The sequence below is a fragment of the Platichthys flesus genome, chromosome 21, assembly GCF_949316205.1.
Source record: "Platichthys flesus chromosome 21, fPlaFle2.1, whole genome shotgun sequence".
Taxonomy (NCBI): domain Eukaryota; kingdom Metazoa; phylum Chordata; class Actinopteri; order Pleuronectiformes; family Pleuronectidae; genus Platichthys; species Platichthys flesus.
The window spans coordinates 5,990,914-6,018,715 of NC_084965.1; the positions used below are offsets into that span (position 1 = coordinate 5,990,914).

The following is a 27,802-nucleotide window of genomic DNA, read 5'->3' on the forward strand; positions in this document are numbered from 1 at the left end:
GCCGCCATGTTTGTGCTCCGGCCGCGGAAGGGAACCACTGTCGCATAGACGCTGCTCGGCGGCTCGGATCGCATCTCGTGTTGTCGCCCGAGTGAAGCACGAAACATTAAATGCGACCCACACGCGTGTAGTCCGAGTGTGAGCGGGACGAGCGGTGCACGATGTCGGCCAACGCACAGGGTGAGTACCGTCAGCGGGCTTTTGTCGGCGATGCTACGTTAGCCTAGCTGGTGTAGCTAGAGTGGCTAGCTGCTGGAAACCGCATTAGGAAAAAAAACACTTTTTGTGCATATAGGCCACCAATTAAAGCCTGGTTATGGTTAGATAATTATTTACGTTTAAAATCAGTTGTGTATTTATGATTTCCGGGTGGCTATGCGACTGGCTAGGCTAGCTAGCAGCTAGCTGTAGGCCTCAAGTCAGACCTCGGCCATGGTTAGCGTCACCCTGAAGAAACACCAGTGACCATCACTGGATGACTTAGCTGTTATTAGTATCATTAGCACATCACTTGTATAAACGTATTTATTTTTTAGATTTGGGTTATTTCATCTTAATACATTCAGCCCCATTCTGCGGGCTAACGCTGATTCATTTTTTCATCGGCTATGGGTTGTTGGCAGCTGCGTTTGTTAGCATAAGAGCTAGCTGCTCAGCTAACATAAGGTAAAAACAAGCTCCATACATGAGTGACTGTGTGTGTGTGCCAGTGTTTTGAATTGTTGAAACTGTGGCAGTGGCCTTTTTAAAGTGAATTGTGGCTACACAGCAAGCTAGCTAACATTGATTCGTACATTGTTGTGGAAGAACACCCAGTTCTCTGGCAGCTTTGGTCTAGGTGTCCTGGTGTTTTGCTTGTGGGCTCAGTGTCATGGCTCAATTTCTCTGCATGCTCCCATTATGGCAACCTGAGTGCCACCTTCTCTGCAGGTTCACATTTCCATCAAAATGTTTGGCTGCATACTCACACAAGCCAAGTTGTTCTATTTGATGGAGTTGTCATTATGTGAAGATCCTCAGTCATCCAGTTCATGATGTCGTCTGAAGTTGTACAGGTGAAGGTGGGGCAATTGACTTGCTTGTGTTTCTTGACGATATTTCATCCAAGAGGCTTCTTCTGTGGTCTGACCGATGGGAGGTCTCAGGTTAAATACCTTCAACTTCTTCAGGAAACACAAGCAAGTCCTGTTGCCTACGCACACCTGTACAACTTCTGAAAACTTTGCAGCAAACACACAGGAGAAGAACAAAGTTTGAAGAGCTGTGATTATAAAACATACAGTGGCTTTGTTTCACCATTGTACAAACTGTTGCTTGTTCTTGTTTTTACAAATACTTTGATTATCAGTGTATTTTTAAAGGAGGTGTCGTGAAATTGACACGTGCCAGGTTTGCGTTTCAATATATAAATTGGCGCTTGTTTGCTGAAGTTGCCTTGCAGAACCGAGTAAAGTCATTCTGGATTATTTGATTAAGACCTTTGTTTTTCCTAATGTGTCAATGTGTGGACCAATTTCAGACTGTGCCAAAAAACAAGTGGCCTCTGGGAATAAACTCAGCAATTAACTCCCAAAATCTCTGTGGTAGTGACTGCACCCATCATGGATTGAGACATTTTCAGTTTCTAATCATACATAGTTTGTGTTGCATAATGTTCTGTTTGAGGTGATTTTCCAGGGTGTAAATGCTTTGGTTGCCTTCTGCGTTTTTTTTTCTTCAAGATGTACGTCTCAAGAGTTTGCTTGATCTAATAATCTCTCTCTGGATCTGTGCTCCCTTTGGGGAGACAGTGCCAAAAGTTGGGGTGGGAAAATCTGTAAAAATGAGCAAGATGATATAAGCAGCAGCCAGTTTGGCAGACGGCCGTGAAAATAAATTCTTATTGGAAATCAGGTGACACTAGAAACACATAAATACTGGGTGGGCAACATGATGAGCACTAAGGCTTTAACAGCTTTATCTCTGTCCGGTCTACAATTTAATTTTCTCATTCTGGTAATATACATTTTCCAATTGGATGCAGTTGTGAAAAGGTTTTCTGGTGTCTACTCTACTGCAACCCTTCCTCTGTTGTGAATCTGTAAGTGAAACGAACTTCCTGTTGCAGATTATGGCTTCGGCGAATATGACAAACCAGGTGCTGAGCGGTTACGCAGGAGGAGAGGTGAAGATGATGATCTAGAGAGGTAAATGGTTTTACTTATCTCTATGTTCTTATGTTTACAACAAGGAGTACTCTACCGTATCAGTACTGTAGTGTTTGTAATTCTCGACCTACTTTGGCAGTCAGGTTTAAGACAGGTATTCAGCTGCAATCATAGAACATTCTAGGCCTTAAATAGTTAGGACAGAACCAGATATTAGTTTGGTTTAAAATCGCTGAAGCAAGCTGTACTGATGTTTAAATGTTTACAATGATTTATAGTCTCATGATCCAGACTCAATATTACTGCGTTAATCTTCAAACGATCATCTGAGCTCCTGATTTCTTCTCTGTAACATCTGTCCTGTCAGAAGTCAGAGAACAACAAGTATATTGAACTTATTGTTCGCATTATCATCACAACAAAATAAAGATATGAAAGTTATTTCAACGTCCTGACTTTGGAACAGACACAATACTCCACTTGTATATATATTTCTCCTCATATAATCCTCACATTATTATTTCGTAATTAATGTTACAAATTAAGTGGATCCAGATTTTTTCTGCATTGTGGTTTTACTTTCTTATCTCCTTTCCTAATTAGGGCCCGAGCACCGAATGGTGAGAGGCCCTATTGAATCTGTAAGGATTTTTATTATTATTATTATTATTATTATTATTATTATTATTATTATTATTATTATTATTTCCCTTTGGGGGGCTTTTTCAGGGTCTAGACATGCTCAAAAAGTTATGAAACTTTGCAGGAAATTCAAGGTCTGCGGATATTTTAGTATTCTGGAGTAATTGGAATTGGGCGTGGCAAAATGGCTCTACAGCGCCCCCTGGAACCAGCCCCTAGGTTTCCACATAACGGATTTTCATCAAAATCTGGATATAGGTGTATCGTGACCAGTCATGAAAAAAAGTCTCATGGAGCATTATGAAAAACGCAACAGGAAGTCCGCCATTTTGCTTTTAGTGGCCATTTTGGCAATATCCCACATTTTTACTTTTACGTACTTGTCCCAGGGCTTTCATCAGATCAACTTCAAATTCAGATGAGTGTCATCACAACAAGATGGAGATAAAAAATGATTGAGGGATTTTTTTTTTATCACACCGTGTGACCGTGGCATGGCGTTAAAAATTGGTTACACGCCATCAAAACACGGGCATCTGTATCTCGGACATACATGTTCCAATCAAGTCCAAACTAGACATGTAAGACAAAACTCCCCGCCTGATGACATCTATGCATAAATGATGACTTAAAACCGCAGCGCCCCCTGGTGGCAACAGGAAATGTCTTGTTTTTTGCTTGTCTTACACTTGGATGAATTTCTCCTCATCCACTGACCTCAACCATGTCAAACTGTATCAAATGGGTCCCAAGACATTGACAATGAAGACATAAGATTACCGTGACTTTTCGTCAAACGCCATATGAATGGCGTGGCATTAAAGTTCATCAACTCGCCGTGAAACACGAAATTGCTGTAACTTCAGTGTTCATGATTCTATCTCTCTCAAACTACATGTGTGTAACAACAGCCCCCCCCTGAAGATATTCATATGGTTTTAAGAAATGGGCGTGGCAAAAAAACTGACCAGCGCCCCCTATAGGGCAACCCCGGCACTACGATGGCCGACATTTATACAAATCTATCGGGACATGTGTCGTTTCATAACAAACAAAAACATATCTTGGATAGGTATGCTTGACCAAACAGGGAGGCCGCCATTTTGGATTAAGTGGCCATTTTTTTTCCATATTCCACATTTTTACTTGATGCACTTGTCCCAGGGCTTTCATCAGATTAACTTCAAATTAAGATCAGTGCCATCACAACAAGATGGAGATAAAAAGTGATTAAGAGATTGACCTTTCGTCACACCGTGTGACCGTGGCGTGGCGTCTTGAGTTTTATTAAACGCCATCAAAACACGAGGTTCTGTATCTCGGACATACATTGTCCAATCGAGTCCAAACTAGACATGTAAGACAAGGGTGCCATCCTGATGACATCTACACAGAAATTATGACTTGAAATTACAGCGCCCCCTGGTGGCTACAGGAAGTGACATGTTTTATACTTTGATGAACTGCTCCTGGCTGATTTACAATATACAGCTCAAATCAGATCAGTCAAGTCATTAGATCATGGTCAGAATTGTGACGTTTCCTCAAACCGTGTAAACATTGATGTGCGGCGAAGGATTTTCCTTCGCCAAAGGACACGATGTTATCATAACTCCACTGTGCATTGTCCTATCACTACAAAACTTCTGTCACATGGTCAGAGTCCAAGCCTGAACAGCTCTATGTGTCAATATTTCCTCAGTGTCATAGCGCCACCTACTGATTCGCCAGGAAACAGGAAGTACTTTGTTAATCCACTCTGCATTATCCAACCGGCTCCAAACTACTGACCTATGATCACAATACTGATCTGAACAGCTCCACATATAAATATTAGTTCAGGGTCATAGCGCCACCTACTGATCAGTGTGAAAATTAAGTTGTGTTAACATTGTCCAATTGACACAAAATTGCTCACGCTACATCAGAGCGCCTACATGAACAGATATATATGTCTGTGCGTAATAATAGTGATGGCGCCACCTACTGGCAAACCTACTGCCGCAGAGCGCAAAACGCATGCAACGTGGAGAAGTGCATGCTCGATCGATGATGTGCGCTTGGTCATCAATCGCTCTCTCCACCGACCGCAACAGGCTTCAACGTGCGGGTGCTCGGGCCCGCAAGTGCTACAACGTAGCCCTAGTTGTCATTTATTTCCTTGACCCTGTGATGTATTTCATCTGGATCAAGTAATAATGGTTAGGAAATTAGATTATTTGGACTTTCTGAATGCAGTTCCTGTGTTAAAAAACCAGGGCGGCAAATTTCTTCTTCATGGGAGATTACGTGTGGTTTCGCTCATTGCTGCCTCTCACTGGTGTAGTTGCAACGCTGCCACTTGGGGCTATCATCAAAATCTATACCTGTTCTGTTAATAGAGTACACTCCTTGCTGAAATCATATCTCATACTTTAAAAAACTGCAATGCTATCAGAAGTAAACATCTGCGTGTGTTAATAAGTAATACTTAAAAAAAAACAAGCAGACCGTTTTTAAAAACTGAAATGCTTTGTTATTGCAATATGTTTGGCAGCCAAATACTAAGAATTGTATAAGGCAGTGTAAACTGTAGAATTTCGAAGATAACACTCTGCTAACCTGTTATTTGTTGTTTTTCTCTTTAGTGATTTGGAAGAGGAATTGTTGGGGGATGATTGGCTCTCAGGTAAAAAGGTAAGATAACACCAAATCTCTTAAGTAGATTTTTATTCTAGCCACATAAAGCACTTTCCTTCTCAGCTTGGGCAGGAAGTGGAAAATAGCATCTACAACATTGTGTGCTACTGTTGGTAGAACATTTGAGAAAATAGACGTGAGCAGTGGACTTGTAGCAGGTGGCTCCTCCACAGGAGGAACTGTTGATGTGAACCAGGAGGAAGTACAGTGGACAAAAAAGAACTGTGTTGACCTGCCCAGATTGCCTGCACCACATGGGAATAAAGCATCCTTTGGGGTTGGAGGTGGTGCCCTCCCCCCACACCACAAACACACTCACACACACGTATACACTTAGACCGAGGAAGAGAATAATAACACATTTAAAATAGCAGAAGCAATTATTTCTTTCTTTTTTTGTTTCAGAATCCATCAGAAGTCTCAGATGAAGAGTTAAATGATGACCTCCTACAAAGTGATGAGGAAATGGGGTAAGCTGATTACATCAGTGTTGTGTGTATTTTCTGTTGTATAGTAAACAGAGTGAAGCTCCACGTTTTGAGCATGTTTTCTTCATACCTCATCTGTTGTTTTCCAGTTGTGTAATGTTGTGTTTGTTTTGTTTAGTGGTCAGGAGCTGAACGTCAATGCCACATACAACCTGGGCACAACCTATGGCCAGCAGGGAAACTTGCAGGCAGCAGACTACACAGATGACGTTGTGAACCTGGGTGCAGAGGGCTGTGAAGTAGGGGAGGAGGGGTACCAGGGGGAGGTGTACACAGGGGAATACAGCCAGGACAACAACGCTGGGATGCCTGAAGACCAGATGGATTACACTGGAGAACTCGCAGAAGATGGCTACCAGGATGAAGTGTTAGACATCCAAATCAATGAGCCCTTAGATGGGGATTTTCAAGTGAGTTTTCACATTTGCCTTTTCGAATGTAAAAGCCAGAAGATGAAAAACACACATGTCCTCCCACTTCTTTTTCTGTCCAGTCTTATTCAATTGTCCCATTCCTGACACAAGAAAGCCAACAGTCAGGACTGAAAATCTATTCAGGGGAAGGAGATGTTGGTTGGGGTTTTTCTTGGCCAGGGGAGGAGGAGATTCACTATCACATCCTGCCAGTTAATTTCACCATCTTGCTGACGAAGTTTGTGTTGACGGCTTGTTTGCTGTGAAGTAATTCTCTGCTGTCGCCTCCCAATACCTGTGCCATTGTGACCTTGGGCCGCGTATCTTTAGGGGAGTAAGAAGCTGCTTTGTGTCGAGGAGATGTGCTGCCAATCGGCGGAGGTTAATGTGGGGGGCTTTTATCTCAGGCTTTAGACTGGATCTGATAAAGTCAGTGCAGGTGAAAAGATTATTGACCTTCCTGGGGACACCCCATCCAGTTTTCTAATGATTGATGCGAGTTTCCCTTTCATTCGTTTCCCTTCCCTCTTAGCCCAGACTAAGAGGATCAAAGATAAGACCAGATCCATGTGCAAATGTCCGTTATGGTCCATTTACCGAGGTGTGATGGTGTTTGGCACCTGACAGAGATATATTAGCCTGCCTCCTCTCTCCAAACAAAGATAAGATGATGACCTTCTTACTAAGGGTGCACAGAACGAATGGATGTCTATTTTCAGTTTTGGCAAATGTCTGCAGGTGTGGATGTATATTTATGTTATGAGCCATAACAGTTTACAAGGTCACTAAACTGCCTGGCCGTGACATTTTGCTCACCATGGTATTCAATGAGTACTATGTGGAACAGTTTAAAGGATTACGCTGTTGTGTTCCCTTGGGGCAGCCTGTCCATCTATCAGGTTTACTGAGTGTTTTTTTTTTTCCTCTTCTTTTTCTGCATTAATGTGTGCTGCTGTTTTTCTGGTTAATTGAGCGCAACGCCAAACACCATTGTGTGACCTACAGTCTGACCTTATTTAGCGATGGATTTTTGTCAGCGGGTGTTAGGAGATAGGCTGTTTGAATACTACTGTATGAGTTGTGCTGACCCCTTTTTTTTTACTGGTTCTTCTGGAATGACTCGGATGTGTACGTGGTTCTATATGAAGTGATTGTATCATGACTTGTGCTGAAATCTTGTTATGGAGTAAGGGGGGGAAAAAGTGGTTTGTCATTTCCTGGAATGTTTGCATCTGTGCCATGTTTTGGGCACTGAGTCATGAACTTGCAGTGCAGCCAATAACGGGAGTGATTTGCGAAGGAGTCAGTCAATGATATTTTCACCATCACTGAACCGGGGAGGAGTGTTTTTATCTGTGCCCGTATTTCTGTATATCATGTCAAACATTTACATCTCATTGAATTTCAAATGGTGTCAGGAATAGTAATGAAGGCTTGCTCCCACTGTTATGGTAATTTGGGTTGGGGGGGGGGGGGGGTTACTGGATGCCTCCCCAAAATCTTCTCCATAATAATTTAATGCTTGCTTGTGTGCCCTGTTATTTGTCTTTATATTTCAATTTTCTCTTCATTAATATATGTATATCTTTATTTAAGATAAATGACCTAATTTAGTCATCAAAAAACAGTTAAAACCATAAGTCCATATTTCATGCGCTCGATTTTAATTTAATTCGTAATGCATTTTGTATGCTTGTATATATTTGCCATGCACTGAACAACATTGCTCGGCAGACATGGATGTTTTTAATTTCAACAGAAACACAATAAAAGATTGTTTTCCAGCAACGGCTGAAATGCACTGAGCCTTTGCTGATCCTTATCAAAGCATTGTTATTACTGAAAAGATCAATACTTATTATCCATGTGATCTTTTGAAGGGTAATGAATATCAAACCTCCTATGATGATGAACACGGAGTCCAACAGGAGGCGACCCCCGAGGAGATGGGGGGAGAAGAGCAGCAGGAAGAGGAGGAGGAAGATGCTGCAGAGAGCTCGCAGGTCTTTGATTCAGAGGAGGTATGAGAAGACCCTCCAAACAAAAACATGCACTTGCTCTGGATTAATGACATTTATTTTTAATTAAATCCCAGTGAAGGTGGTGCAGACAGTTAACTGCCACTTATTTCTTTACACATAATTGCTCAAAGTACTAAGTATACACTTATGTGGTACATTCAAAGTATTGTAGCTTCACGTTTTGAATCCATTTTAATGTAGATTTAAGGCTAAATAAATAAAAAGAAGTTATTATTCAGTTGATCTGCCGTTTCATTATTGATTTAATTCCTATTTCTCAATCAGTTTAACACTTGTTCTGAATAACTAAACAAAAATTCTGAAAACTCATCTTGTCAATGTCTTGTTCTGTCTCACTGTGGAAAACGTCAAGATATTAGTTTTAAATTCACAGAAGACTGTATATTCACATTTTAGAAGTTGGAACCAGAGATTGAAATGCAATTTTATCAAAATATATCATGTAACATATTTATTGATTATTAGAATTGTGGGAGAACAAAATCGTTTCAGTAAGTAATGGATTATTTGGCTAATTGTTTGGCTCTAGACAACAGGACAGGAGAAGCGATTGAGTTGCATGATGCAGGTCGAATTGTATCAAACATCTGAATTAACACACAGTTTTGCTCATAGTGGAAATATTTTTAAATTGAATTGTTTTTAACCTCTAATATTTTTTTTCAGGTTGAAAACGAAACTATGCATGAAGACACAACAAAGGAAGAATCCGATGAGGAGGATGAGGAAGATGAAGAGTCCGGTCGCATACGGTTCAAATCGGAGAGAAAGGACGGCGCTGTTGTGCGGTTGGCTGATGCCGGCAGTAACAGGAGAAATATCCCTGAAACACTAGGTAGTAATGTTTCCTGCAGGGCATAATCTGTCCTTGATTCATGGAAAACCATAGTGAATACTCGCATATGTTCTGACCTTGACTAATCTGTTGTAGGTTTACTACAATATATGTTAACCTAAGTTCAAATTTGACCAGACACTTAATATATAAATGCTAAAATGTTGTGTTTTACTAATCATCAGAACTGTCGGAGAAAGCCAAGCGGGATCTGATGGAGTTTGAGGAACAAGAAAGACAGAAGAGACAAAACCGCTACGGAGGTCGAGGTGGTAGAGGAGGAGGAGGAGGTCGAGGAAATAGAGGAAGAGGAGGATTCCAAGGCTTCGGAATGGGAGATTTTAGAGGAGGACACAGAGGAAGAATGAATGACCAGAGAATACCCCTCATGGGAAACATTGGCATGCAGGTAAACTACTGAACAACATTAAATGGATAATGCATAAAGCTAAAGGGAGCATATGGGTTTTACTGGTTAAGATGATTTTAAAATTACTGGATTTAGTTTTTCCCTTCTATCCGTCACAGATACGAAGCTTATTTGCTTTGTACTTGAAAGTTAAACATGTTTCGCTCACTGCTGATCCTTTAACTGTCTGAGACCTCCAGAGCAGTGGTTGTTGGCGCATGAAAAAAAGTCAAAACATTCTGCTTCCCTGTATCAATGTTTATATTGGGATTATAGCAAAGTATGTGGCGGTAGTCTGCTCAGGCAGTCGGATTCAAATTAAATTTGTTCATTGCCCAGGATTTAGTTCCTTGTAGGCTTTTATTATTTGATATCAATCCATCCATTTAATCCTTGGGGTTACACGGCTCATCAGTTCATACAAGACCTGTGAAATCTAAGTCACTTCAAACATGTAACGGAAACAAACAAGACGATGATCCTCAGAAACAGAGTGGAGGGTATTTTAGAAGTGGCCCAAGACTTGTCGTCATCATGTAAAGATACATTTTCTGTTTTTAAATATATTTGATCACTGAATAAAACCACATTTTAATAAGTTTGCATTATGTAAAAATGCACATAAACTATGTTTTACATGAATAATTAAATACCAGTACACATTTTCATTGAATTAAAGCGGATCCTCTCAAGGTTGTGGCCATTTCTCCAGTTCTCCATTACGTTAGCTCATGTTAATAACGATAAGAGGCTTTAAAACTCAACATCAACATTGTATATGATAATTTATAGGCAGATCGATGCCAATACCACACAGAATGTTCTGGGTGCTGTTATGACTTTGGACTCTTTAAGACAAAGTGTTGTAGTCGCGTTTTATTACTTGACTTGGTCTCTGGCATGTTTCTGCATCTGTTTGGGAAACTATCAAGTATCAACTTAAACCTATATATTCCAGTTGTAGCAGATATCTGGACCATTTGCCTTTTTTTTTATCTGGCTTTAACATCGCTTTAAAAATTCTGATCCCACCAAGGTTGCCATCACTTTTATGTCACTGTAAGAAACACATGCACTATTTATCTTCAGGGGAGATGCATTTAAATTACTTAAGGATACCATCTTCAGTTTTACTGTTGAATTGACTTGTTGGCGTGTCATCGCATGGCTGCGAGCGATGATATCAGAATCTTCCTAGAAAGAAATGTGTTTTGACAGGTTGTTTTGGTTTTTCCCCTCCTCTCCGTTTCCCCATCTCCTTCCAATTAGCAGCAGTCTTCCCGAATGCCTCCTCCTCATCAGTCTCATCAGCAGCAACTGCACTCCCAGCAGCACCACCCTTCACGTCCAAGAGGACCACCTCCCTTCCAAGACCACGGGCGCCCACTGTCCCAGCAGCCCCTTCAGCCCCTCATCCCCCTGCACATGGCTCACCGCTCCCCGCCGATGCGGCCCCAGATGGAGCCGCCACCACGAATGATGAGCTCCCCGCCACCTAACTTCCCCCAGCATCACCAGCAGCCACCTCCTCAGTCCAAAAACATCCACATTAACCCCCATTTCAGAGGGCCCACGTCATCCTCTGTACAAGGTAACTTAATTAACTATCACTCAAATGCCTTTCTCATTTAACTGCAGTGTGTCTCTGGATCCACCACAGCACTCTGTGTTATTAAAGCTGTGATCTTTTAATCTCAATCAACAATTCTGCTACCTCTGTATCACCAAGGTGATTCTATTTAATAAACCAAACTCTCTTTATCATACCCACAATTTGTCTCAGCCAAACTGAATTTACACAAAGCGATGAACTATACAAAGGCGTAATGTCAGAGAGGGATAGAAGATATAAAGACAAATCTATTGTGTGGCACTTCTTTGGATTCAAAGATTAAGTACAATGTTAAAATAAATAATTGATTGTTAGAGAGCAACTCAAGATTTTGACATTTAGATTGATGTGACTTAAGGCTGCACAGTTAAATTACAATAACATTTAACATAACTGCATTACCTATTTTCTTCAGGAAGATGGAATAATTATGTGATCTTTTCTGAAATTTGAGCCAGTTTACAAAGCCAGGATACCTGATTCTCACAATGTAAATTACATTTAGATATTGCAAGCCTTACACATAATTGTATAGTATCCAACCATCTAACAAACACCATTTCCACTTAAAGAAAAACAGAGGTATCCTAATCCATTGGACTCATTTTACTTTCACGACACACATGTTAGATTAACTTTGTGACACACATCAGTCTTTACCGTGGTCTTGTGTACAGATCAACACAGGTTGTATCACATTTTATTTGTTGTAATGACGTAGAGAGAAAAGGGAGCAGGGAGATTCAAGAGAGTTGTGAATTGCGATAAAAAATACAATCATTATTTAAGTGAAGTGCATGACAGTAGGCCGCGTGTGAAATGCCAGTCTCAAATACTTGGCCAAAATATAAATGCAAAAAATCATTTCACAAAAAAATAAAATATATCCTGAGTATAAGAAATCATTGTTTGTCTTTTTATCCAAAATTATTCTGCCTTAGTTTATCAGCACAATCTTCAGTTGAGGTGTATGATGCTGTTTTGGCAGATATCCTTACCCTGTCCCTGAAGGTGTCTGGATTAGAATGTCATTTTGTTATTTGGTTGAATGACAAGTGAATAGCTCTCTCAGCCAGTAATGGGTTTATCCTCCCTTTTTTCCCTCCTGGCAGCATCAACATTTCGTTCCCTGAGATAGGTTTATCTAGCCTGTCTGGCCAGGCCAAGATTGAAATTTTGTTAACAAACTGTGTGTTTGTGTGTGTATCACTTTGTGTATCATTGTGTGCCAGTGCGCATGCGTTGGTTTGTGTTGTGCTCCTGAGAGTCAGACGTGTTCTGAAAGATCAGGGATTGCCTCTGGTTATGATTAAGTGAGTGTGTGTACGTGCATCTGTTTGTGTATGTCTCTGTTTGTTTATATATTTATTTTATTGAATGTTTTCCAGTTGTAGACGCTGACGTACATTAACAGCAACCCTTTTTTTGAAGCAAATGAAATTGCAGTCATTGAATAACATTTTGGCAGATGATGTAAAGCATTTTATTCATGTTAATTTGTCTTACTTGGCAAATAATTCTAATGTATTACATATTTTGTTTGAGCTCCCGTCTTCACCCGCGATGTAAAGACACGAAGAGCAACTCTGAGACCCTATTTAAGATGAAGCATGAAGATGTCTAACGTTCTCCTCCCTTTCTACTTTTACCCTCTCTCTACCTACTGCCCCTCATTTTCATTTCTCTCCCCCTCCCCCCTCCACCCCCTCTCTCTCTTGTTCTCTCCCTCTCTCATTGCAGTGCCCTTGATGCCTCCTGCTCAGAGCCAGCCCAGACCTGCTGTGGGTCCTCAGAGGTTCCCTGTGAGTAGCAGCTGCTCCTCTCTCCCTCCCTCTTGCCTCACTTTCTCTCCCCCTTCACACGGTTAGCATCCCCTTTTTGTGAGGGTAATATCACTACGGCAATTAGACTGTCCTGCCCTGGCCAAATACTGTTAAAGCAAATCTGTAAACACTGATATGAGTCTGGCTGCACAACTGGAAATGCCTGATAGAGGCTTTAGGCAAGTAGACTTTTGGAGGTCGAGGCTGCAGTGGCAGGACTTAGTTAGCAACACTTCATGGATGGGCTGGGGCTCAGACTACACCCAGCTTGGCACATAATGGAATTGTAAAACTGGGAGATATTGCCAGTTAAAATTCACTTTCCACAAGTTTGTGTCCTGAAGGCATGGAGACCTTTTTTGGACGGTATTTGAATTAATGAAACATCGCGGTTGTTTGATAGGGCTGTGCTGTGAGCCCCTTGCCTTTTTGCACTATATATTTCGAAGTCTGAATTTAATGTCAGAGAAAGGGGATCTCAAGTCAGTCATTTCTTGCAAGAAAAGGTCCTTTATTTCACTCACAAAGAACCCATCCGAGAGATGACAGAAATGCCTTTAAAGTAATTACTGTATTGAGGGAAATGGCTCGCCGGCAAGTCAGCCAAAGTGCCTGAAGTTACGCTGTCCTTCTAGTTAATGATGCCCGGGCATCAGGTGGTGCTGGTACTGACTGACATTTTCCTGGAAAGAACATTTTATATGGATTTATGCAAATTAGCCATAGCAAAATAGCTGCAACCAATTGCAATCATCTGGATTTACAACCCCGTTGCCAACTGAGCCAGAAGTCGATCTTTGAAAAAAAAAAATATATATTTTTATTGACCCCTTTTCATCCTTCTGTATCAATATTGGCCAATTCCTGTTCCCTGAGGTCTGTGATGGTGCTAGATATCGATAGTGTGGAAGCAGGGGACTGTTTGGGCTCTTGTCACCCAGTATAAGGTGGGGTTGTAAAGGTTTGGGCTGATGAGAAACATAGTGTTGGATCCCCCAGCTGTCAATTGCATTTAGGCTGCTGTTGCCAAGGACACAATTTGAAATGCAGGTGACAGACCAGGCCACATCATTCCATTAACCAATGGGCATCTGATTACTCACGATTATCATACATTATCATCCCATCAAATTTAATTGTTAAAAGGCCACAAGGAAGGGGGGGGGGGGTCATTGCCTCTAGTATTAATGCATTGAATTTTTTTCTAGTGGAGTCTGGGTTTTTAAATATTAATCTCGGTGCCAATTAAAGTTATTATGATATTTAATCCGTTGGATGAGGACATTCAGTTTAACCATGAGACAGAGAGGCCACCCTTTACGCTATTTGGACATATTTTTATTACGGACTGTAATTTAGTATATTACACCTTTTTTTGTTTGAAAATTCTGCATTTTTATAATTAAATTCTTCCTTTATGGTCGATGGGATCAGTCACAGACCCTTATTCTTACGAACCATTATCACATACTTAAAACAAAGGAAAAGCTTTTTAATAGCTGTTTGGAAATTGGCTGTAAGAAGTCTACATAAAACCCCCAAATCAAGCTAAATTTTCCATTCTTTATTAATTCTATGGCAATTTCCCCCTCTATTATCTGTGTCATGGTTATCCCTTCACTGCAGAGAGCTTTGCCTGCATCAGTTACATGATGATCACCTGCAGCCTTCTTATCAAGGATTAGAAGTGAGGGGATGAGCCGTGTTATTTTCGCGGTGTGTCTGGACACCAGAGTCCTCATTGTGCCAACCTGCCTGTCTTGACCTTTTTAGAGCGGTTTGATTGCGGCCCCCATTGTGATCCCCCCTGTCTTAGTAATCCCCTTTGATTAACTTTCTGTTAAGCAAGTTTTTGGGACTGTGGCTTCCAGCTTTCAAACACCTCTTCTCTCTAAATACCGCCACATAGCAGTGGGATAAAGATGGATTAAGCCTTGATAGCATCTTAAGTAATTTACAATAGGCTTGGAGGAGGCAAGCAGCCCATTTGTGGAAGTGCCATGTGTTGAATAGCAGGTTAATTTTTTAACAGAGATGGATATTTGAAAGAATAAAGGAGACAGTTATGAGGGGGATTTGAATTCCAAGGAGGGATTAAAGGGTTGTTATCTACTTTTCCTTGGAAGATGGATAGGGAGTAATGTGTATGCAGTGAAAGCTGTCGAACATGCTAACGGAAAAAGAAGTTGAAACAAAGATGAGGGCACTTATCCCCTCCTGAAATAGCCTTTCCTTGTTAGAGACGGGCTTTCAGAAGGTTCGAAAGCAAAGCATTAATTCAGGTTCGCTCACAAATTCATGCTAAAGGGTTTCTTTAATATTGGCATACATATTGATGTTTACAACTCAAGATTCTGTCTCTTTTTAATGACCCTGGCCCTTTTTAATTATAAGCGCTTCCTGCCCAATGCAATACTCCATGGCAAATTCTTCATTACTTTAATTTGTTAGCGATTATTGAGTTCCCAGTATGGCCTCTAATTCATGAGTTTTGTGTTTTCGTAGGGACCGGGAGACTTCCAGCAGCACATGCCTGGTAATTTTGGTCAGCCCCAGCGGCCCCCTCATCACATGGAGCCCTTCAGAAACCAGGATAGGGAGCCCCTCTTTATGACAGGTGAGTCTAACCCCCTCCAATGACGAGGATTACAAAGCTCTCTTACTATTATGTTTAACCCAATTCGACATTAGCTCAGGCGGTATACCTACAGGGTATGCTGCAAGCTTTCTGCTGCTGCTCTATAAGAGGCAGCACTCATGTTAAATGCATCTGTATATATATACATTTGAATGAGCCTCGGAGACTTGAAACATGCATTAAACATGTTTATTTGAGGTTTCTCATTCAGTGTTGATGTAGAATTAAATACAACCCACTTTGTTATGTACCATTTCACCTTGATAGAGTTGTCTCTTTTCGTTTTTCCTTTTTGTAACACTATACATCCGGAGAGGGAGTTGCTGATGTTTTGAAATTGGCTCACAGCAGAAAAAACTTGACATCTCTGTTTGGTGTTGTTGTTTGGTCTTTCTTGCGTGGGCACAGAGCGCACAGAGTCAACACGGTTTCCAGGGCAGCACATGTTTGATCACCAGGGCCCCAGCCCTCTGATGAACAGCGGCAACAACCTCCACCACCAGCACCAGCAGCAGCAGCAGCAGCAGCAGCAGCAGATGCCCGGACCGGGCCACATGGGTTTTGGCCCACCAGGGCCAGCCTTCAACCAGCCGGGCCAGCTAGGACTGTTTCCAAGAGAACCCCCAAGAAACAACCACCCTCCCAACCAAGGTCACCAAGGGATGGTCGGCATGAATCAACAAGGTGGCCCCCCTAACCAGCCCAGGCCTTTCATGGGACCTCGTCAGCCGTTTGGCCAGCAGGGGAGCCTTTTCCCCCCGCCACCGGTTCCGTTCGGAATGCAGGTACGAATGAGAGTAAGTGATTTTTATAACTTATAGAAGTCAATGTAGTTTAGTCTGTTCATTGTACAGCAATTGGTCATTGTTTTATCTTTTTCTTCTCAAATTGTGATCTGTGTATCATGATTCTTTTTTTTTTGTGTATCTTTCCATTTTTGTAAATGAGCCTGGCATAAAACCCACATGCTTTCTTTGCTATGAATGGATGAATTTCAGTTTGGCTTTTCTCTAGATTATTAAAATGGATTTGGCAACAGTGATAACTAGAGTACTGTACACATGAATAAGCCAGACTAGTTATCATATTCATGGCCACTGAAGCGTTACAGAAAAAGACGCATGTCTGTTTGGCATCTCAGGATTTTGTCGAGACATAGACACGAGCTCCCTCTACTGACCAAATCACCATTGTGATGTATGTGGGCACCCGTCTCTGAGGTTATTTATATGCAGAATATGCCTGATATTGTGTTGAAAATAGTGCTAATAAGAGCTGATAGTGTTACTGTTGTTAGGGGAAAATGGGGAAAGGGGGGAAAAAGGCCACTCAAAGGGACTCGGCTTCAATGTGACAGGTATTGATTCTTCAAGTCCCTGGAAACGGGAGGGATTTGATCACCATTCTTTCAAATCGTATTCTCTCATTTGGTGTGTTGATGGTGGCGGATGGCTTTAGCATGCCAGTCCGGTTGAGATTTGGTGACTGCAAAGGCCATAGCATATGTAAATATATATGAATGGAGGCATTTTCATTCTGTCTTTGATTTAAATATAAACAGAATTATGTTGTATATTAGTTTCCTCATGTTATAGCTCATCATCTTTTCTGTAATTTCAGGGCTTGATGCACGCTCCTCCCGTCTCCCAACTTCCACACCACGACTCGCTGCCACCCCATCAGCCCATGCACCACCACCAACAGCAGCAGCATCAACATCATAGGCAGGACCTACCCCATCATCACCAGCAGCAACAGCTGAATCTCGGTGAACCTCGCCCCATGATGCACCACGGCCAGATTCCCTTCCATCAACAGCAGGCACACGGCAGCCCCAGGCAGATGACTCCCCGTCCTCTGAACCCCCAACAGCGCAACATGCCCAACAGGCAGAGGATGGTGAGAGATTAACATATCAGTTTATTACACTATTTGCATATTATGTTTATTATGCTCAACCTGATGTAAAGCAGGGCTCCACTCTTCAACACGAGGTCATTCTAATAATATTTTTTTGTATTGCTCTGTCAGCATCTTTCCCAGCATGGTGAAAATGGAAAAAACTAAAAGTGAATTAACCTGAATGTTTACATTTGGCCCTCTTTAGAACGCACCTGGCCCCAAACAAATGCAGCAGCGCAACAGCAACCTACGGGAGCTCCCTGTAGCACCTGGCAACACAAACATGAACAGTGCCCGCATCTCCTCCTCCCCCGCCGCCAACGTCAGGCCTGTTGCCAAGGCAACGCAGGGGGTGCGTCCTGGGCAGAACACTCAGCCAGTGTCTGACCGTGGCAGAGGAAGAGGCCAAGTTGCTGCCAGGACTGAATTTCAGCTTGGGGGGGGAGGCAGGACAGTTGTTCGCAAGGAGATCCCTACCTCGGCACCGCAGGTCAGTTTTTTAACAAATGAGTAGAAAGACAAACAAATAATAAAATGGTGCACTTTTTTGCATAATTCACAAACTTTCATATAATTGCTTATGTTGTCTGAAATGTTACCCTGACATTGTTCTACAAATCTAGTCACTTTTAATGTTTTCCCCAGTTAAATTCAGTGGACCCCCGAAGTTGTGAGCTCAGCTAATCAGTGTGCTGAGAAGGAACCCCATTTATTAAAACCCAATCATAAGGTTGTTAATGACAATAGTCTCCTTTCATTGGAAAGAGCAGATCGATACCATTGCATTTTTCTCTTGGGTCCTGACTTTAATTACATCTGAGTGTTAGGCCATGTAATGTGGTTCAAATAGGACACAGTGGCTCAGGGGGGCCCCTTCACAAAAGTGAAGATAGGCAGTCATATTGTCAGCTTGTGTTTTGCGCCACAGGACCCCAACGAGGACGAGGAGACACGACAGTATCGCCTGAAGATTGAGGAGCAGAAGCGTCTGAGAGAGGAAATCCTGAAGAGGAAGGAGATGCGACGGCAAATGCAAGCTGGCGTCAGGAAGAAGGAGCTGCTGGAAAGACTTAATTCCCAGACAAACGCTCCATTGGAAGGACCCCCACCTACGCTGATCCAACCTGCACAGCAAAATCAGCAGATACCACACCCTGTGCAACAACGGCAACATCCACCACCACCGCAGCAACAACAACCAGAACAGACACAGCTGCAGCAGCTACCGCCACAACAGCAAAGACAGTTTCCTCCGAGAACTCCACAACCATTAAATCAGTCATTAAATAAAGTCAATCCCATTCCTCCTAATGGCGCTGCTCAGCCCCTTACGCCACGTCCCAATGTCAAGACACGGCTGCAGATGGCGAAAGGCGGCGCCCCGCAGCCACAGACACCCGGGCCTGTTCCCGACCAGCAGTGGAACCAGCCCCCGCAGAATCAGCTGCAGATGCAACAACAGAGGAGCAGCGGTCCACAGAACGTCAACAGGCCTGGCGCTCAGATCCAGAAGAACATACCTGTAATTCCTGTAGTGGGGTCTGGCCAGGCTCTGAGTCAAGGACCAAAACCCGGAGCTAAAAGAACTGTGATGCAGCGAGCCAGGACTTCTATCGACGAAGGTCAGCCGGTGCCGCAAAAACTCAGAGTCGTCAAACTTTCAGGAGCGGTGAGCATATCATTTTATTTATTTTTTTATCGGTCATTCTCAAGTGTTCTGGTCCGACATTTATTTGATCTTCTAGCACTGATTTACTCGCCTGGGAAGGTACATAGTTTTGAAATGTAACCGTTTGAAAGGCCACTGATTCCCCTCACACTGTCTATTTTGTTATCCAAAAGATATCTAACCTATGGGAATGACAAGATGATGTCTGTGTCATTTTGACAAAATTGATCTGTTAAGAGTTGCCTCTCTTAAGCTTTGGTGTCTGGTATTTGAGCAACGATACCTTAACATACATTTTACCCTGGGAACACAGAAAGGCTGTAGACATTAAGAGAGTGGTATGACATTTATCTGTAGAGATGGGGACGCCTCATCCCTGCTCTTAAAGGTTGGCATCCCCTTTAAGGGCACAAGAGTGTTCTTTTGATAAAAAGATGGAGGATAAAACAAGATTGACAGTAACACTAACAGTCCAGAATTACCACTGCCTCCTATTTCATACTCACTTGATTCTTTCGTCGCCTTAATTATCCAGTTATCTTTATTGAAAACCTACAAAAGCATGCATGTTAAACATTCATACTTGTCACTGATGAGACACGTTGGTGGGATGTGATAGTATTTGAAATAAGCCGCTTTCTGACTCCATCCCGGAGGATCAAGCGGCAGAGCCAAAAATCGCAGGCTGGCTGCAGATGAAGATAACTGGGTGTCAGTGCCTTAATGGAAACCTGCGCAGAGCTATCTGATGTGCGGCATCACGGAGAGAGAAGGGGAGCGGGATGTGAGGTGGGGAAAGAGAGATGGAAACACAAGGACACAGCTAAGGCCTGTAGCCACAGTGAAAACAAGATTCTCTAGATGCTCCCTCTCCCACATTGTTCCGCTGTCATCAACGGGAGCTCTACAATGTTATCTCCTCTCTCTCTCTTTTTCGTCTTGCTGGCGCTCTTCTCGTGTCATCCCTGATTTGCTTTTTCCCCCGATCAACCCATCTCTCAGGTGCAAGGCAACAAAAGAATTCCAATCCAAGAGCTTTGTAATTAATCTTTCTTGGTTGAAGGGAGAGCAACATAATACCTGTGTAAGAAAGTTGCCACTTTTGAGGATTTGGATTTGTATGGCTTAGGCACACAGATAACAGGCAAATTATATTTTCATCAGGGATAATACAAAGCAGCGCAAGACACAAAAGCTGGGGAGAAGGGGGGTGCAAGGGGGGTGGGGTACACATCGAGCTGCTGTCGTTCCAGTGTAATGCAGCTTAGCATTTGATGGGTGCAATCAGGAGCTGTGATTTCTATAGGAGGGATTAATCCATTTACTCTCAACTGGGGACAGGTCAGAGATATCGTCTCTTTTCTTCTCCCGTATTGATCTGTCACATCTCTCCGCAGAGTCAGGAAGGAGACGACCTTCAATTCCTCCCCGCATGTCAACAGAGTCGAGCTGTGACTTTATTTGATAATGAGAACATCACCTTGTTGGGCTGATCTTTATTCCCCACAGCCTGTTTGTGATAGGGATCCAGCTCCAATGATGGCACATTTTCACTTTGAAGAAATGGCCGCATTTCTTCCATAAACTTGATATTTTGCGTAAACTCTTTGCGTTAGCTTGAGCTTGTGAAGCCTGCGAACTAAGATAGAGGCTGTGAATGCTATTAGTTTTTTAATTAGCGTTGTCCTTCATCCTCACCCAGAGTGAAAAGGGGCCTGAGGCCACTGGCGGCCCAGCGCAGCAACAAGGCACCTGGCCGGCCTCTGCTCCCAACCCGGGCGTCCAAAGGAAGGTTACCATGGCAGGGCAGCAGCAACCTGGACCAGGCGGAACTCCGCAGGCCGGCCGAGGGGGCATAGGCAACCAGCAGCAAAACAGGGTAAGTCGTAGAGGAGCTCTCGTGGCCCTCTGTGCTGTGGACATCAGTAACCCTTTCACCTGAAATATATATATTAACAGAGCAGACAGTGAAGGTAATGGCAGCTCTGCTATAAAAGGAGCCAAAGTGTCTCCTGTAAAGTTGTCCTGAGCCGCTGGCACTACCCTGGCATTCAGTAGACATACCAATCGAGCAGTTGTGGTAATAAGACAGGACAGTATGCCAGGTGCAGCAGTATTGACAAGCTGAAAGCAGTGTAACACGGGGGGCTACACAAGGTCCCCTGGCCTCTCTGCACGCCTGTCACCACCAGGCTGCTGTCACAGTTACCATACTCACTGATGCTGACAGGGTAAGGCTGCCACCATAACGCATGCATGGCTCCTCTCCCTTAATGTTCCCCAACCCCCAACCCACACACACACATTCACACAGACACACTCCCTTCACCTCCTCTCTTTTCGGGGTCTCTGCCTCCTCCTCTTCCTCCGCAGCTGAAGAAACACACCTCTCACGCACAAGCTCTTATGAAGATATGCCATGTATCGTGTTGTGAAGTTGATGTTCAATGTACAAAAATGATAAGTCAATCATGTGAAAGCGTGGCATGTCTGGGAGCTGCGAGAGGAAAACAAAGCAATTTAAAATGTTCCTTTGTGCTGAGAAGGAGAATCCTTCTCCACGCGGTTGAACGCAGGATTAAAACATCAGTGGGCCTGTTTAAGCAGGATAAGATGTCGATGTTATCTCCACCTTCCCCCCCCCCCCATATATTATTTTATCTCATGTCTGCAATTTTTCTCCTCACCACCTGGCGCTGGTGTAGGTCGTTGTGTCGGGCCGGGGCCGGGGTAGAGGGGCTGGACAGACGGGTCGAGGTCGTGCGGTGCCCACCAGACAGAGCCAAAGAGTTGGACAGGGCGAACGCTGCACTGTGTCCATAGAGGGCCTCTCCTCCTCCACTACTGACGCTCAGCTGCAGAACCTTCTCAGATCCATCGGGCCCATAGAGGTTTGTACAAGACGCTGTTTAACTTAATACTACTCAATACCTACTGGTGGGCAAACTTATTATATATCTGTGTTCCAGTTTCTATAACAAATTACAATATTGTCAGCAGTAATTTCTGATACTCAAGCCATATGTACTAACGTGTCATTTTCAACCTATGTGACCTGTGTGGAAAACATTTATTTGCACCCACCACAGCGGCAGTAATAGTGTGATCCCACAGCGCCCTCTGCCGTTGTGATTAGGTATCTGACTGAGCGTGAAGGAGCTTATCAATTCTCTGTCACCACCCTCACTCCCTCTTGTGGACGAGACGAGCACGGAGTCCTATTCATTTTGGTGCTTTTTCTTCTTCTGTCTTTTGCAGATGTTCAACATGATGCCGCACCAGAGGAAAGCAGTCGCCACGTTCTCCAGCCCACAGCACGCAGAAAGTTTTCAAATAAGCTTCCATCGGTAATCATTGTTTCCTTTTTTCTATCACATTTACACATTCAGTTAAATGCTTCACATATTATGGAATATTTACACATGATGGTCTTGAAATGCAGCTCCTGTGTAGTGTTTAAAAAGTATCTCTTCCTCCGAGACGATGGCTCAAACATTACTATCACAATTACCACACAGGCACATGATTGATTTGTCCCACATTGACGTGTCGCTGATTGATGGATGAGGGGGGGGAGTCCCGTCTCAAGACGTCACTTTCCGCTGACGTGGGCGCCTCTCGTGCGCGGCGCCAACTTCACACAGGAGTATTTCTTCACCTCCCTCTCAATCTGCACAGAAGCATCGCTCGCCGTTCATCTCTCATCAACTTGGAACAATGAACCTAAAGACATTTTGCCGCGAGGCCGCCTCCGTGCGACGCTGCCTACCGATTGTCCGTTGTTGTAAAGTGGCACCGGAGAGACACTGGACAGTAAATCCTTCTCTGAAGTTAGTGTGTGAAGACCCTTTTTGTGCATCCTACACGGACACTAAGTCGAACAAATCATGATAATGGTTGCGCCCCTCCTCAGTGAGATTCACGACAGCAAAATGCAGAACGACATTCTAATGTGAAAATTCCATACTTTATTTTATTTGTAGCTCTGTGTTTACATGCGGCGGATGGTTATGATAGATGGTGCACGGCTCATTCACGTTGCAGTGTTTCTCTTCTCCTGTAGATGGCAGTATTTCAACACTATTGGAACACTATTTTTTTTGGTACCCAACCGGCTTCTTTAGTAGAGATGAGTCTTAGAGCAGCTTTGGGGTGGATGGCGCTACCTAGTGGAGAAGTTATGTACAGGCAGAGTGGTGGCCTGGGTGGATGATTGAACAGAGGACGTGTTGGAGCATCAGAAGCTGAATTAGCCCAGAGTGTAACAATAACAATTATTTACTGAATTCCCAGCAGTCCTGGGGGTTGTGGTTGTATATTTTGCGGTGCGTTAAGCTTCAGTGCTGCTTGTTCATATCATATCTCTGGTTTAAGTTAGTACATTTGGTCATTTGGCTGTTTCTCTCTGTTATGAGGTCTTTTAACTGGTAACACCTGGAGTGCATCCTGGAAAATGCATATTTTAGTTGTATGTCTGAATTTTTCGAGTCGAAGTGAGCTTTGTAATTTGTGCTGAGTGTGCGTTGAGGGTGTATGTTTGAAAGTATTTTTTTTTTTTTTTAGGTTTTTTATAGTGACGAGTTTAAATATATTGTTGGTGAATTAAATATTTGTCTTATTTGGTCTTTCAGAGAGAATTGCTCGTGGCTCTTTTCGGGATATACACACATTTCTTTACATTATTTCAGCTTGGATATATATTTGTCTTTCTCCTTTTGGAAGCAACTGATCCGTATCTGCGTCAGGTGATAATTTGATGCTTTATCGCCGAATGGGATAATGAACATGGAATAGCACTTTGAACAAAAACACTGAGCAGGTCATGAAGAGGTTTGACACGAGAGCACACAAGAGAAAAGGAAATGCATTCACCAAGAACAAACCTACACAACGCGTTTAATGTTCTCCTCATTATAACATAGGCATTCACTGTAGATCCTGGGCTCTGAAGAATAATGATGGTTATCTTCTAAAGGGTCAATTTAGTTTAAAAATGCGTGAGAAAGTGTAAAGTAACAGGCAATTTCTCAGAGCATGTTTAGGAAGCACTAGCACATTGCTTAATTCTTTTATTTCCTTATCAACCACGTTACACCCATTTACTTTTCACCACAACTGGAACAGGTCCTCTTGATATTCAAATATTCTTCATCCTCGTTTACAAATAGCTGAAATCCGGAAAGTGAACTCTGTAGTTGAATCGATCGGGACGTGACGCAGGAGGGTGAGGGGGCAACCATTATCTCCGCAGTGATCATGTACACCAGTAGAACAGAACTTGAATTCAATATTTATCCTGTTAGAATTTTTTTTGTTTTGTTAATTTCTCCTTCACTCATGTTGTAACGAGTTAAAAACCTTTTTATATGTAAGGATAAGCTGATGTGTCCAGGCATTGATCATTTTACAAGTGTTTAGTTTTTTTTTAATTTAGAGCCAAACATGACTGGACCACATTTTCTGTTTATAAGACATTTGACTACAAGTTAAAGGGAAAACAACAAAAAATAAAAATATGGCCAATATACCGTGAACATGCAGGTATGTCAAGCCGGTCAAACTTTAGCCCAAAGACGTGTGATTGTGTGTGATGTCCATGAACTATCTCTTATTTGTGCCACATTTTAATCATTTATATTCACAGTTTCCTCTAAGTACATAAGTTTTCACCTTACAACACATCATATACATACTTTTAAAAACAATTTACTAATTTGGGATCAATGCACAAATATTTTTGAGGACTTATTATTCTTCATTTTTTAAGGTTTAAGTTTTTAAGAAATAATATCGGGTAAGAAATGCTACCTCATGGAGATTAAGGGGAATGCCACTGAATTCTGCTTAATCGTCACCTGCAAATTTAACCTTGTTGTCACACTGATGTGCAGCAGCTGGACATGAGAACAACACAGGAGGAAGTTCAGAAGAGCCTGGAAATATAGTTTGGGGTTAATGCCAAAGAAAAATTGGTCGTTTTTTTAAATTTACCGTCATTAGATCAACTCCTGGCTGCGCATCTGGGTGACATCACAGATTAAATTTTGGGAGATTTACAAGATGATGGTTTACAAGTTTTATTTGCCTTTTGTCTTCCCTGCTTGTGTGAATTAACATTCATACATTAGGTGGTATTTCCCTTAAAAAATAGTTGTTACTTGAAATAATAAAAAATATCTATTCAGGTTTGAAAATAAGCTGCACTTACTGACTCCTGCCAGTGGGGGTCACTCTATTCTCAAAATGCTGTGAAGCACAGAGGGTGTTCGGACCAACAGGGTCTGAGAAATGTCTAAGTCCCTAAAGTTTCTCTTTACGGTTTGAAAAGCTGCTGGTTGGACGGTTTTCAAGTCTCCTGTATGTTGTGCTTCTGTTCTAAACTGCCTTCTTTATGTTTTAATCCTTTTTGTTTTGAGTTGATCTGCTGTCGAAGTGTGTGTTCTCTTGCGATGTGTTTTATTACTGTCTTTAATGTTGTGGGGTTATGCTTGATCTCTTTCTAGTGTTGTGGTAAATCCTGTGGATTTTTTAAAAACGTATTGGGCTATGGCCGTCCTAGTGATATATATATCCTATGAGACACTGGGTCTTGTAATGCAGAACAGATTCATATTGGATCTTATTTGTATCCTAACTTTTAAGGATTTATGACAAACTTATAACTTTAGTTTTAGGATGTGATGCCGTTTCCTGTGCTCACTGTTTTTTTAGTAGGTTGTTTGATTATCAAGGTGTTTTTACAGTCACCTCCATTGTTCCAGTAGATTATTCAGATATTTGATTCAAATGTTTTCTGTGCTTACATAAGAAACCTTTATACAGAATGTTTATACTGCCTCTGGGTCAAACATGCAACAGTAGCCGGGTTAGGATTTACACAAAGTACAACTAACTTCACACGTTTTCTTTTCTTACAGGTGATTTTGCAGACTGAGGCAGATTTAATAATCATTTGTTTTTCTTCAGGTCACAGTTTTGTCTACAGAGTCACAAGCAGTCATCAGTGTAGTGGGAGTTAAGGGGCCCTACCAAGGGCTTGGCATGTTTTATATCAAATCAACAAAGTAGGCTACGAATAATTAATTTCACATTTTCTTTCTTCTCTTCATAATTTTTCAGGGTAATGCTCTTCAGTGTAATTTGGTCCTGGTGAAATATGAGTTTGTTGATGTGCTAAAACTGGCTCCAGCTCTCGTGTACTCATCTTTAACAGGTCATTGAACAACACTACCTGCTTTTTGGAAAGCTTTTCTATCCTGCTGGTTTAAAAGATATTTTACTTTATTCATGTAACTGGAAAAGGGCGACAGGAGACACAGGATGTCATCTGTCCTTTATAGATATTTTTTATTGATATAAAATATTTAGACAAATAGAATATTTTTTGGACCAGTCGATTTTTGGGATTATGCGTCAAATGACCTATAGTGGGGTTTTTTCCCCCGCATCATTACTAAAGTATTGATTTACATGAGAGCTATAGACAGTTTGAGCAGAAGCATGTCAAACCGCTGGTATGGTCCAACACGTGAGGTGCTCCACTTTGGGCTGTGAGGTTGAAGCTGCACAATGTTTGTGTGATGAAAACACACTTGACGTGTCGGCTTCATTCGAACACACTGACCTCTCCGTTTAACGCGTTCATTTTTTCAGCAGCGTATCGGCGGGAGGAGACAATCACCAGCTCTCTATCCATGAATCTGCTTTGTCACTTTTCCTGCTTTCCCTCCCTCACCTCACGCTCTGGATTCCTTCGCAGCCCTGCAGCCTCGGGGTGAAGACTTTACTCAAACTTCCTTCCCTAACCAAATACACGTTGCTACAGTCAGAGTATAGGGGGGGGGGGCCTCACCCTCATTTCCTCCCATTACTGCTTCTCCTGTCATTGCTCTTCTTCCAGCTTGCATATTGATTTGTTTTGTTTCACAGTTGCTCATCTTTCCCCCCCCCCCGATGCTGCCGTTGTTCAATGAACTTAAGACTCCTGTATCAAGCAGGGGAAGGGTGGGGGGGGCCCCACCTCGATTACCAGTGTGTGTCAGCCCAGTGGCTGGAGGTTTCCATCTCTGTGACGACTGCCGGGTTCACAGAGCAGAGCCTGTAACTCTGTCACTGCACCAGGGGTCATCCCAGCTTCTTGACTTTCATTGTTTGGTGGGATTCTTGGAAAAAAGAAAAACTAGACACTGCAGTGGTTTCCTCGTCTTGTACAATATGATGCACCGAGTGATGACTCCAGCCTTTTGAGATGTGACTGAAACTGTTGAGCAAAGCACCGTGTTGTGTGTTTCCACCCGTCGCACTGATGTCGTGTCATATGAAGTCACCGTGTTTGTGTTGGAATATTCTGAAGTCACTGTGAAAGCTCTTCTGATATTGTAAACTGTTTTTGTAAAGAAGAAACATGATTTTTTTCTAAAGAAACTCAATATTTTTAAAAAGATAAAATGTGATAAACTTGAATCCAGAAACTGAAAGAAAATAAACCTTTTTCACACCATGA

The 27,802-nt window shown here is 42.4% G+C and overlaps 1 protein-coding gene across 3 annotated transcripts; it reads left to right on the plus strand.

Annotated features, from left to right (window-relative positions):
* Nucleotides 1-27,802, plus strand: rbm33a (RNA binding motif protein 33a). Of its 3 annotated transcripts, none has more exons than XM_062379077.1 (19): nt 1-180; nt 2,108-2,186; nt 5,417-5,465; nt 5,874-5,938; nt 6,075-6,366; nt 8,250-8,390; nt 9,078-9,246; nt 9,432-9,655; nt 10,925-11,246; nt 13,008-13,069; nt 15,596-15,707; nt 16,137-16,525; nt 17,349-17,627; nt 17,836-18,120; nt 18,559-19,299; nt 21,002-21,178; nt 22,005-22,190; nt 22,558-22,646; nt 22,818-27,802. In XM_062379077.1, exons 1-19 carry the CDS (start codon nt 162-164, stop codon nt 22,864-22,866), a joined length of 3,729 nt encoding a protein of 1,242 aa, XP_062235061.1. In that variant the 5' UTR covers nt 1-161; the 3' UTR covers nt 22,867-27,802. The 3 variants fall into 3 exon arrangements, with proteins under 3 accessions (XP_062235061.1, XP_062235063.1, XP_062235062.1); XM_062379079.1 differs by having other exon boundaries at nt 16,137-16,513; XM_062379078.1 differs by having other exon boundaries at nt 10,928-11,246.

Excerpts from the sequence above, each read along its gene's own strand:
- rbm33a (XM_062379077.1), top strand. Across the intron at positions 5,466-5,873 it reads ATTGGCTCTCAGGTAAAAAG|AATCCATCAGAAGTCTCAGA; the intron begins GTAAGATAACAC and ends TTTTTGTTTCAG. Across the intron at positions 21,179-22,004 it reads GCAACCAGCAGCAAAACAGG|GTCGTTGTGTCGGGCCGGGG; the intron begins GTAAGTCGTAGA and ends GCGCTGGTGTAG.